Source organism: Amblyomma maculatum, chromosome 11 (genome assembly GCF_055883805.1).
Source record: "Amblyomma maculatum isolate TAMU_Amacu chromosome 11, ASM5588380v1, whole genome shotgun sequence".
Classification (NCBI taxonomy): domain Eukaryota; kingdom Metazoa; phylum Arthropoda; class Arachnida; order Ixodida; family Ixodidae; genus Amblyomma; species Amblyomma maculatum.
Genome location: NC_139354.1, coordinates 132,862,664 through 132,875,791, shown reverse-complemented (window position 1 = coordinate 132,875,791; position 13,128 = coordinate 132,862,664). Strand labels below are relative to the sequence as shown.

The window sequence follows — 13,128 nt, the reverse complement described above, 5'->3', positions numbered from 1 at the left end:
CTGTATCAATTAACCAGAAACCGGACGAACGCGTCATTTCTGGAACTGATACCGGGCAGAGTATTCCGCTTCTGAACAGAAGCCGGGCCGATCGACGAAGCTCAACCAGAATGACCATGCCGGACACGCCAGCGCACTAAATAAGCATGATACCAAACATGTTATACAACTGTTCTGTATATAAAGGGCGCGCTTCGTTTACCAAATACCTCGAAAATGCGAAGCCGTCGAAGTGTGCGCTAGCAAGCATATACGCGCGTCGCGTCGCTTTTGCGCGTACAACAGTCGCTGCAGCTCGTAGGATCTTGCGGTGCGTCTTCATATCTGTGACTGAAGATCTGCCGCCTACAACACGAAAGTAGAAGCACGAACGTATCGTTTCGCTAGCGATGACAAAAAACTGTTCGCGAAAAAATAAACAAACATCGCTGATCATCGAAAGGTACGCAGATAGCCGCACACCGCGCGACGCGTTCTCGATTGTTTACATATTGAAACCGATCAGTCGGAAGTGTATTCATTGGCATCGATGCTCCATTGGTAGCACGTGAAGCTAAAACGCCCAGTATTACAAGTATTAGTGCAGCGGATATCTCTATGTAGGAAAACTTACAAGCGTTCGTAGACGATGAAAAACACATCAGCAGTAGCAAATTATGATATCTCGAGGTTTGCCTTCAATAAAGCGACGCATTATAAAGATACGCCACATTTGTGAACCCTCGTGATAGCCTGCAAAGATATTCAGCGTGTTTAAAGGGCGATCGGTGAATTACGGCCACAAATTCTACTGCCAAGGAAAATATACAAGTACGAAAGAGCAAACGTAGCTACATATACTGAATAATAACCGCTGTAACCATAAGCCACCGTAGTGTAGTAGTTATTTTTTTTTCTTTATTTCCTGACCGAGGACGTACACAAAAAAGACACATGTGACATCAATAACATGACAAAATAAAAGATCAAGCATTGACTTAAAGCTTCGGCCTTCCTTAGCTGAAGTTGTCGGATTAAAAATCCCTCATATGTGACAACCCTTCAAAACTAACCAACCATTCTGACTCTAGTTTTAACGCTTTCTGTTCATCCACATATGCCCGTATGCTCTCTCTAAAGAGCTGTCTCGCTGAACGTGCATCGACGTCACCATGCTCTACAGCCATTCTGCTTTTCCATATGCTGTGGAGAGCCAGTAGCATCAAAAGATCCAACGGTGTATCATTGTTCGCTTCTACTGGCAAGAATCGAATACCATGTGGGCTTATGGGTAGTTCCTTTTTAAGCGTCCTCTGGAGCACGTCCCATAAAAATACGGCGTCCCAACATTCGAGAAGCACGTGTTCAATCGTCTCCTCTTTCCTGCATATTATGCAGTGGGCACCCCAGGGTACAAAAAGCCCTTTCTGTTCCTTCCATTTCTTTACCTCCAATGTTCCAGTGTGCAGCTCAAAAAAGAACGTTTTCATCCCTGCCGGCACCATCATCCTCTTCACTCTTTTAAGAACATTTTTGCCCCCGGTAGACGAGCACACAGCTCTGTACAACGGTTCTGGAAGCACCACATCGCACAAGTCTTTATACAGTTTTTTCCGGTTTACACTCCACAAATAGTCTAAAGTAAACCGCACCATCAAGAACCTGTACGCCAAGACCACTTCCCTTAGATACCCGTGGACACCTCCTGACATGCGGTCAGAAGAAACGACAATTCCCAGGAGAGCTTGACCCAGGCGTAACTGACAGACCGTACGAAGAAATGGATTTTTCACATTCCTCAAAAGCATGAAACGATCATAAGGACCGAGGTTCGATTCCACACTGGGTACTAAATTTTTTTTTATTTTTTTTTTTAATTTTATATATTATTTTAAATGCAGTCGTTTTATTTTATATTGTTTCATGCTTTTTCCACCCTGCGACGCGTTTTTTTTTCGGACACGAGGGCCATCAACCATACAGGCCATTCCCGTATCAGAGCTCCGCGCTGTTTCATTCCGGACTTTCCAGAGCAGTACAGGACTTTGCTGAAATAGCCCCCAATCCTGTATCCCAGATCCTGTACAGTAAACCTGTATACTAGTTCCTGTACGAATTTTATACAGGATTTTTCAGTAGGGCAGGGTAGCGGTCTCAGCGTAGCAGGTTAGGTGGTCGACGGCGGTGACGATCCAGCGATTACCGCATGCGGACAATGGAAGTGGCCCGTATATGCCAACAAAGGCGAAAGGAGTAGGAGGGCAAGGTAGAGGCTGTAGTAGGCCAGCAGGAGGAGAAGTCGGCCGTTTTCGGCGCTGGCATGGCAGACAAGAGGCCAGGCCACGCTTGAGGCGAGGCCTGGCCAGAAGAAACGGGTTTTCACGCGGTGGTAAGTTTTATAAAACCTAAGTGACCGGTAGTAGCATAATCGTGGAGAGCCGCCAGGATACGGGTGCAAAGCGCTCTCGGAATAACGGGGACCCAACGTGTGCCTTCAGAGCAATAACTATAATGGGAGAGCACATTGTTGTCAAGTTTGAACTTTTGGAGTTGCTGGCGCATCCTAGCGGTAGGAGAGTGACAAGCACCGGTGAGAAGGTCGATTAGGGAATTGCAGTGGAGATCTACTCGCTGGAGTGAAATAATGGCGTAGCGATCTGGAGCAGCGGCAGGAGTAGCACAGGTGATGTTTGGAGCTCTGGACGACATTGGGACGTCGAGGGTGCACACAGGAAGGCGCGAGGAAGCACAAGGTGGTGATTCTGGGAGCGGGCAACGGGAAAGAGCATCGGCATCTCAATTTTTGCGACCCAATTTGTATGCGACATCGAAGTGGTATTCCTGCAAACACAGAATCCAACGGCCCAGGCGTCCAGGTAAACTTTTGAGGGTTGATAACCAACACAGAACGTGGTGATTTGTAACCCAAATGACGGCGAGGCACTCTTGCTCACTGATGGCTGCTGGCATCGGTGTGGAGAATGGAGGCAGCAGTGTCGTCGAAGTGAGCGAGAACAGGGTCCGAAGTGAGGGCACTCTTCAGGATTTGAAAATCTTTTTCACATTCTTCGGACCAATTGAAAGTAGTATGGTCGTTAAGAAGGTGGTGGAGCGGTGCAGCAATGGTAGAGAAATTGCGAATGAAACGGCGAAAGTATGAAGATAGGCCAAGAAAACTGCGTAGATCCTTAGTCCGCTGAGGGCGTGCAAAGTCCAAAACTGCAGCAAGCTTGTCAGGGTCGGGTCGAATGCCATCGCGGCTGACGAGGTGGCCCAGGATCTTGATTTCTTTCTTGGCGAGTACACCGGAATCATGGAAGAATGCAAACATTACCCTCATTCATAAGAAAGCGGACTCTAAGGACCTCAAAATTTCAGACCAATCAACTTCCTGTCCGTTACGTATAACATTTTTACTCAGGTAATCGATAATAGAATCAGGACAACCTTAGACTGCAATCAAGCAAAGGTTCAAGCAGGTTTACGGAAACGGTACTCTACTATCCATCATATCCGCACCATCAACCAGGTTACAGAAAAATGCTCGATATATAACCAGCCCTTATACATAGCATTCATGGATTGCGAAGAAGCATTTGACTCAGTTGAAACCTCGGCGGTGATTCAGGCATTGCGAAATCAGGGGGTAGATGAGCCGTACGTGAAAGTGCTGAAATAAATTTATAGTGGCTGCAAAGCAACCATAGTTCTGCAAAAAGAAAGTAACAAAATTCCCATAAAGAAAGGTGCTAGGCAAGAAGACATGATCTCCCCAATGCTATTCACAGCTTGCTTAGAGGAAGTATTCAGACTTGGAATAGGAGCAGGTAGGGATAAGAGTAGACTGAGAATACCTCAGCAATCTGCGATTTGCTGATGACATTGCCTTGCTAAGCAACTCGGGGGATGAACTGCAAAAAATGATTGATGACCTAGACAGGAAAAGTAGAAAGGTAGGCTTGAAAATCAATATGCAGAAGACTAGGGTAATGTTCAACCACCTCGGGAAGGAACAGCAGTTTACGTTAGGTAGCGAAGCACTGGAATTAGTAGGCCAATATGTCAACCGCAGATCTGGACCATGAAAAGGAAATAACAAGAAGAATAAGATTGAGATGGAGCGCACTTGGTAAGCACTCGCAGATTATGACTAGCAGCTTAGCGGTATCGCTCAGGAGGAAAGTATACAATAGTTGCATATTACCTGCACTCACCTATGGGGCTGAAACGTGGAGCCTAACCAAGAGAGTTCTACTTAAGTTTAGGACAACCCAGAGGGCTATGGAACGAAAAATGGTAGGGGTAACATTAAGAGATAGCGTGCAGAGTGGGTCAGAGAAATAACTCGTTACTGCCGTTCTACTGGAAATTAAGAAGAAATAGGCATGGGAGGACATATAGTTAGAAGAGAGGATAACCGATGGTCGCTTAGGGTAACAAAGTGGATTCCAAGGGAAGGAAAGCGTAGCAGCGGGCGGCAGAAAGTTAGGTTGGCGGAAGAGGTTAAGAAGTTCGCAGGGGTTAAATGGATGAAGCTAGCACAGAACCGGGTTAATTGGAGAAATATGGGAGAGGCCTTCGCCCTGCAGTGGGTATAGTCAAGCTGATGATGATGATGTTGATGAATAAAGCATATAATCTGAGGCTTCATTCGCCATTTATTTGTAGATCGTAATATCCGCTCCTCACTACAGCATATGCATAGAAAGGGAATGTTGACATTAACTCAGGTTGTGCTAGCCGCGCATAAAATCTCTGAGAACTTGACTTATCCAGCAAGTCGATATTTTTTCTCCCTTCTGTTATTATATTATGAGCCCAATACTACCCTTGTCACAGATATTAATTTGCAGAAATAAATTTTCTAAAATATCTGTTAACTTAAGGTGTACCACAATAAAATTTATTGCTATCCATCGTATATTTGATGCATTGGAATGTTAACTTGCATTAAAATTCAATCTGACGTTAATTTTAATTTATATGAAGACGAATCTAAATTTTAAGAGAATAGGGTCCTTAAACGCACACGAATAGTTGCAGAAATCGGTTATTGCTATCCACGATAGCTTCTAACGAAAGAGTATGGAAATGAAATTGCGAAGACGTTTTTGGTGGGAGTCACGCGGAACAGAGAACCTTGTGTGTCGTCTTATATGTTAATGATACAATAATATATGAAATTGAGTGATAGAAGCATTCGGGCTTCCCATTCAATAACAAATGTTCATGGTCAAACCAGATTTCGAGTGTTTTTCAACGCTGCGCAAGTAGGAAATGCTGGAAGATAAACGCAAAACTGCACCTGTAAATATGAAAATCTTGGTTGTGCTATAGTTGTATGGTTACCACATACTAAAAAGAATATGGTGAATTTATAATGTGTCCAAAAGAAAGCAATCAAGTTTATCTTCTTGAAATGTTCAAAGAAAGTATTCTCTTAATAATAATTATGAATAAACGTTGTACACCTGAAGACAGACGCAAACAATAGACGCCTCCGGTTTTTACATATCATTAAAAATGGAAATAAGCTGTCTTATTTAGTAAAGCCGCTAAGAACACCGAATAAAGGACAGTCATAATTTTTACCAATATCTGTGAAACAGTATACTGCATAAACACATTTTTTCAGTGAACTATAAACGAATGGAATTACAGCCCTGTAAAGGTATTGCATTCACAGAAGGTTAAAGAAGATTTGGAAAGGCTATGCAGCCGTTCCCTTCCATCTACACGATCACCCTAGATCTATTTGCTATTTAAGCCCATCACGCTAAAACAAATACAGAACAGGTAAGAAATGTTCCTTAGCTGCTGATTATTCTCATTTACGACGCCAGTGGCCTCGTTTCTTTGTTTATAGTCTTACAAATTATAAAGCCGTGATTACAAAAATTTTTTGATCGGTGACGCTACCTTACAGGGCTGATACTTTTTATTAATGTTAAAAATAATGGTACCTATGTTACCGAAGCATTACCGATGCACACACTTCCGTTTTTTTTTTATTTTCATCTCAGGTTTTTTTCGTCCATTGTTATTGTGCTCAGTTCAGTTCAGTCGTTCAGTCGTGTCCGACTCTTCGTGACCTTATGGACCATGTCACGCCATGCTTTCCGGTCTCTCACTATGTTCCTAACATCCCATAACTTCATCTGCAGTGCCTCGAGGATGCCATCGAACCATCGCGTTCGCTGCCTACCCCTTCTCCGGCGACCCTCAACCTTCCCAACATCAAATCTTTCTCCAGCGACTCCTCTCTTCTCATCAGATGACCAAATTAGCTGAGCTTTAACTTTAGAATTTGACCCTCCAATGACCAGTCAGGGTTTATGGTCGACAATATCGGCTGATTTGATCTTCTGGCAGTCCCAGGAACTCTCAAGAGTCTTCGCCAGCACCACAACTCAAACGCGTCAATTCTTCGTCGGTCAGCCTTTTTCACAGTCCAACTCTCGCATCCATACATCACAACTAGAAAGACCATAGCACGAGTTATTGTGCTAGCCTGCATCATTCCTTAAGGGTTTGTTGCTCTGCATTGTCAAGCCCTCTTCTGCACTGCACTTTAAAGATGGGCCAATTTCGGCGGGTAATGCAAACAAACAAATAACGCCTCTAGCATAGGCGTTATTCGACGGAGTGAGTTTCATTTTCCACAGCCCAAATGAAACGATTGTAGTATTAGGCGACTGTAAGCTTTCACGATGCGTAAGTGCAGTACACTTACCATACTAAAGGCGCATTTGTTGCGAAGGTAATCGTAGGGGCAGGTTTTATTGCACGCAGGGCACATGATGAAGTTTCCTGCTATGCTCCGGTCGCAGATCTCAACGCTGGAAAATGAGAAAAAAAAACGATAGTTAACGACCAAGCGCAAGAATCACCGAAAGCCTTCAAATCTTCCCCTTAGACAAATAGTTGTGCATTGTTCCATAGAAATACCTCCAGGATGCTGCAATCCTCCACCCTTGTCATAATTTTTGTCTTCCCCGGTAGCCATTATCTAGGTTCTTACGATGGCAGCGATCTTGATGTTGTGCATTGACTCTGAATACTATGACAAACGAATATTGCCCACCCATCCCCTTCAAAAATCTCCCTCCTCCCTCTCAGATCTTCTCACTTCTTCCCACCTTTCCACTGCCTACTTTGGCGCATGGGAAATAATTTTTATCGCAACCGACCAATCATGGCGGGCGAAGACTAAAGATTCCATGGCAAATTCCACTATGTAGATCCCATTGTAGATTGCAGGGCTGCATGGCGTAACAAAGCAGTCCTAAACAACTCCGGGAGCTGAAAAATGAAATCCTTGTTGGTCTTTGAAATATAGGCTTCCAACCCAAGTACTTGGGATATTGGAGTGGGAGAATGGATTCATTATAATAGCCAATTTAGAGAAGTGAAATCACTAATTTAGCAGTCCGCTACTGGGCTGCTAAATGATGCCAAACTCACTTCTCACTTCCTTCCAGCTTTCCATTGTCTACCTTGCCATGTGGGAAATTACTTTTATCGCAACCGACCCACCACGGGCTTTCGCCTTTGTTTTCAACACCCTTAAGATGTATCGCAGTGCCAACAACCATAAGAAAAGTGACGAAAATGAAACTTGCAGCGTTTGGAACATATGTGCGGAGAAGAAATACATCTATGCTCATGAAAAAGGGAAGTTTTGTAAATTTCATAATCGAATAAGGGGTAATGGTGCTAAAGCAGGGACAACAGAAAAGTAAACAAGAAAAAGATGTTGCATTGAGTATCCAAAATATAGTCCAGCTTGCAGCTGTACTGCATGAGATTCTTGAAATGAAAAAAACTGACAGTATATGACTTAATATTTTTATCTGAGATACCTATTTACGTATCCTTTTGTCACACTAAAACTTCCCTTTTGCATGGGCATAGATGTATTGTGCTCTTCAAGCTTCATTTTCGTCCATTTTGCTATGGGTGTTGGCACTGCGATGCATCTGATGGGTGTTGAAAAAACAAAGGGTTTCACTTTTAATTTTTTAAAATAATGAATCCATTCTCCCACTCCATTATCCTCAGTAATTTTGTTGGAAACTTATATTTGAAAGTCAAATAAGGATTTGATTTCTGTTTGCTCCCAGACAACTCACAAAGAGTGATTTATCTTGGCAAAAATAAATAAATGAATGCATAAATCAACCAAAAACGCTTGTTATGAAGAAGAGAATAGCAGAAAGAACAAATAAGTGTTCATTCAATAAATATTCTTGAGGCCAGTTGGACTGGCCAATTTGAAAAAGAAGGGACCGGTTGGTATAGAAGAAAATTAATGCGGATGAAGAGGACCTGCGAAATGCGAAATGATACGTAGTTAATACGTCGCTTGGCGATCCACACAAAACAAAGAAAACCGAATCGCATAATTAGGTATCTCAGATAAAATAATTAAGTAATCTACTGTCAGTTTTATTCATTTCAAGAATCTCATGCAGTACATCGGCAATCTGGACTACATCTTGGATATTCAATTGAAATTCTTTTTCTGGTTTACTTTCTCGTAATCCATGCTTTAGAACCATTAACCTTTTCTGGAATATGGAATTTACAAAACTTCCCTTTGTATGGGCATAAATGTATTGTGCTCTTCTCCACACATATGGTATTCGAAACGCTGCAAGCTTCATTTTCGTTTTCCTATGGCTGTTGGCATTGCGATACATCTGAAGGGCATTGAAAACAAGGAATGCGGAAAAGACTGTCCAAATAGCGGTGGAGCATTCATTTCACAATTTCACATCATTAGCTTCGTATTTAGTGAGATTATATAACAAAGGTGCAGGGCCACTGGCGCCCTAAATGAAAATAAAAAGCACCTAAGAAAAATTCTTTGATTGCGGTTTTTTTTTCGGTGAACGTACGGGCCGAAATAGCCAACGGTTCGTAGGTCGTCGTATATAGTTCATCTGGGGCTACTATGCGCTTAGGCTTGTGGGCATGATAGCGCCAAACGTCCGGGAGTCTCTATTCCTCTCCAGAGGCGATAGAAGAATATAACATGGGTGAACAGATTTCAGATCTTCAACAGATGTTGAATGCTCACGTGGTATGAGTACTGACTTCTCTTTGTTCTACCATAACCTCTGTGCTAGCTAGGCTATGAACGGCTGCCATGATCAAGCGTTCAAGCAATGTGGCTTGTTTCTGTCCGCAGAATGTGCAAATACACATACTTTTCTGATGCGAGTCTGTTAGTTGCCGTTACGGTAGTCTGGGTGATAGCGATAAGCAAGACACAAAGGCCGAGTTGTATTGATTTATGACATGCATTGTCTGATCGGTCAGCACGATTAATATGTGGTTGTCTACTCACGTAGGTGTGTTGGAGGTCATTCCAAAGACGCCGTAAAGCGTCGTCAGCAAGCCTACCGTAGCCGGCAAGATTAGCATGGACGTGTAGAATCCGAGCCAGGCGAAGTACAGACCCGTCTTTTCACCAAAATAGCGCCTGCGTCACCGGAGCGCAGAGTTATATAACGTTTATACTTTGAGCGCCTCTTACCGTTCCTAACACATACCTTTCAAATATTCCCACGTAGGAAGTTTTGAAAACAAAGCACCTCCGATTACCTCTGCATGATGGCTTAATCCTTCCCACATTGTTCATCCCGGCTTCGCACAGGACCAATTACTGAGTTTATGGTGTGTTAGTTTGTCTACTGCAGCAGCGCCAGACTGAGCAGTGGCGAAGAAGCAGACAATCATGATGAGGTATAAAGTCAGTTCAACATGTGAATTTGTAGGTAGCCCATAGAAGTGCGCAGTGCTCGATAAATAATCTGAATGTCCGCATCAACAAAGCTCGCCCAAATGGAGAAAAGTAACGAATATTTTTTGTTGTTACAACAAATTTGTGTGCGGGCTTTCGCAGAAAACTTGTTGTGACCACAAAATTTTTTTAGTAACATCAGACTTTGTAGTTACAACATAAAAGTACTACACAACTGCAGACAACCGAAAACGTCCACAGAACTATACAGAAAGGTTCAACAGAGCTACAGAATATTTTGTCGTATTTTGACAAGTTCGCATTTCTGTTACAATGGAGCTAACGAAATATTAAGAAATAGTTTAAGCGGATAATAATCAGTCAAAATTGCAGATTTGTGACAACGTGCCAATATTTGGGGCCGTGCCAAATTTACGGCCATATATAATTACTGGAAGGTAAGATTTGAGCTGTCCAAGTGATAAGGTGTGAAGTACAACCGTTTGACTACGGCTACATTGAATCTTGATCGAAAAGAAGATAGCAGCATGAACCTGTGACCCCCGTGTGCAATTTGTTGCTCACGGTGCAAATATATATTAATTCGTTGTGATAAGTTTCTGTGGTTCTGCACGATGCATTGCCTTAAAATAAGACTGCGATTATTGTGACGAGGTACCAACTGCGCTTACTTCGCGGAAAATTCATTTAAACACTTTATACGAAAATATCGCGAACTATGACTGAACAGGGCAGCGCAGTCGGCCTTAGGGCTGTCTTTATGCTAGATATTGAGAACTCAAGCGAACTCATTTAAGGCGGGTCTCTGTAGTTAGAAGTTAATGCGCATGGCAAACTGCAATTACAATAAAATGTATTCTTGGTCCTACTAGCGTATGAGGCGGTCAGTAAGTGCCAATAAAGTGGACAAATGAGTATTAATTATTTATAGAGTAACGCATGTAAGCCCTCCTGAATCAGCACTCCTAGCATCACTTAATAAGCAATTGTTATTACGGCACTCCTCGCGGCTGTGCGAATTACAACAGTGTGGGGGAAAGCTAAATCACCCGTTTATTTTCGGTGGTTTTGTAGTTGTAAGGAAATCCTCCGTGAAAGAGAAGAGTTCACAATACCACGGCTGCTCGATGGAAGAGCACTGGGTGCGCTTCCTTTGAGCGGCCGTGGCAATGCCAACTTCAGCAAGTGCTGAACGGCTTCTGACGTAACACAGCCGTTCGCTGCTCTTTGTAGGCATATTGTTGTGAATACGATATCCTTTTCACGATTTTCAGAACAAGTATGTTGCACATGAAGTTGTTGGTAACGAACCAAGACGCTGCAAAAAAAATTTAACGAACCTGATTAGGGCTAGCGGCTGCTCTTTGTACCACGATGCTGGTCGGGCCCATTCGCTGTATAGTAACTGCGACGTAAAAGGAAAAGACAGGCGAAAATATTAATCAATCTTTATCGCTTCGCGAGACTGCAGTACAGAGGGGATGCGGTTTCGGCAAAAGAACTAACTCTTCGTTCGGTGGCCACTTCCTTGACAGGATCGAACGGACCCTCGCCGCAAGGTCCCTGCGTAAAAAATTTCGAGGGTCTTTAGCTACTAAAGTAGCGAAATGCGAAAGCGTGAGTGCCGTATTCTGCTACGCAAGTGGCACTAATCAGTAAATAATGAATTAACTAATTGATTTGATAATGAAACAATTACATAATCAAATATTCTGTCGTTATTTGCTAATTATGAATTACTTGATTGTTCATCAATTGGTAATTATTATTTATTAGTAACTGATCATTAATTGACGTATGGCCATATACGGCACGCATTCTCGCGTACTGTGGTGGTGCTCTGTGATTGGTCGAGACCTCAATGACATCATCCCTCCTTGGCAAATCAGAACGCCGCAAAAGCGGGACTATTTTGTCTACGAGAGCATGAGCCATTAAAGGCTTTCACCTTGATACGTTAAGTGGAGCCTTTGCAGTCGAGCATGGAGATAGCGGTTCAAAATCGCATAAAAACCTCATAAGTGCATCATTTGCTTAATACTCGAAAATATTCTGTTTTGCTATGGTTCGTGGTTCAGAGAATTACTTCCAAAAGAAGCCTGCCTCATTCTACTGGTATTGAACAAATAATTATATTCTGTTGATGAGAGGCGAAATTATACAATTGAATGACGTGTTAATAATCGGTGGAATGGTGCTGCCTATAATTAGAAGGTGACCAGAACTTTTTTGCGACTTCACTGCTTTGTGGTATAAATATGTGCTGACAACCTCAGTTTCTGAGTATTATATCCTTGTCGAAGCCCACTTTTAAAAATACTTCGTTATAGTACAAAAAATTCGATCCTGCACTACATCTATTGCGCGACGTACTGTGTCAATGAAGAGATTGTGCTTATTTTGGTGCAGTTTAGGTCTTAGGAAAATAAAAGTGGGAAGGAAAGTTGCACAAAAATTTAATTAAAGCTTTAAACAAGGAACTTTGGGTCATTTGGTTTGCTTTATATGCACCCTGGTATTATTTGTAATTTATGAAAGCTCAGTTTCATCGACCAAAGCTACCTATACATCATTAAGATCTCGACGAGATGTACACCGTATTTGCAAGGTTTCGTTACCCAGCATTCCGGAAGAGACGAAATTGTTCCACTTAAGTTAAAGAAGACCTATAATCTTGCCTTTCGTCATAGGTAAATTTCTAATTGCACGGTCGTCTTCTGTAGCACACACTTACGTCGTGCAGTGGGTAGGCTTCTAGATAAGTCCCTTCGTCGAGCAGTCGGTAAATACCTGCAGTTGTAGATAATACATTTTATAACTGTAGTTTCGAATAAAATTAAAGGCCTGCAAGACGTAAGTTAACCTCTTATTTCACGTGAGACAATTACATGGAGCTTGTAGTTTAACTGTGCAGCAAAGCTCTGCAGTATAGTTATAAGCAGTTCAGCTGGCAGGAAGTTAATTCTTCCGGGGGTAGTGTTTGTTAAGTCGATAAACATTACTACTGTAATTAATTGCTTAAATTAGTGCGAAGTTGTGCAGGGAATACTCGTGCAGATGCTAGTGTAGGGCGATCCTCCCAGCGATTTAAAATTGGCGTGAAAAGCCAAGAATTCTGGAGTCCTTCACAAGCAAGGCGCTCAAATGTGTTCAGATGTAGGTTTCCTTCCTATCTTTGCACAGATATTATTTTAAACACACACAAAACACAAGTGTTTAAGGGTTACAGTTCATGATATATATATACGTAGCAACTAGAAATTCCCCATTACGGGCACTGGTGTAGGACACTAAAGCGAATTTTTTACTTTGTTGCACGGATAGTTTTACTGCGTATTTGTTTCTTTAATGCTACAACTGCACGTTAGGCTATTTAACCT

At 42.4% G+C, this 13,128-nt stretch overlaps 1 protein-coding gene across 1 annotated transcript in view; it reads right to left on the bottom strand.

Annotated features, from left to right (window-relative positions):
• Positions 1–13,128, bottom strand: part of LOC146174992 (anoctamin-4-like) — a 108,036-nt gene that overhangs the window by 60,639 nt on the left and 34,269 nt on the right. Inside the window, exons 8-12 of the mRNA XM_084585498.1 lie at positions 12,483–12,538; positions 11,255–11,311; positions 11,089–11,153; positions 9,332–9,466; positions 6,713–6,818 (exon numbers count right to left, since the gene is read on the bottom strand). Coding sequence (XP_084441624.1) covers positions 6,713–6,818; positions 9,332–9,466; positions 11,089–11,153; positions 11,255–11,311; positions 12,483–12,538 — 419 coding nt within the window. The remainder of the gene's footprint in view (positions 1–6,712; positions 6,819–9,331; positions 9,467–11,088; positions 11,154–11,254; positions 11,312–12,482; positions 12,539–13,128) is intronic.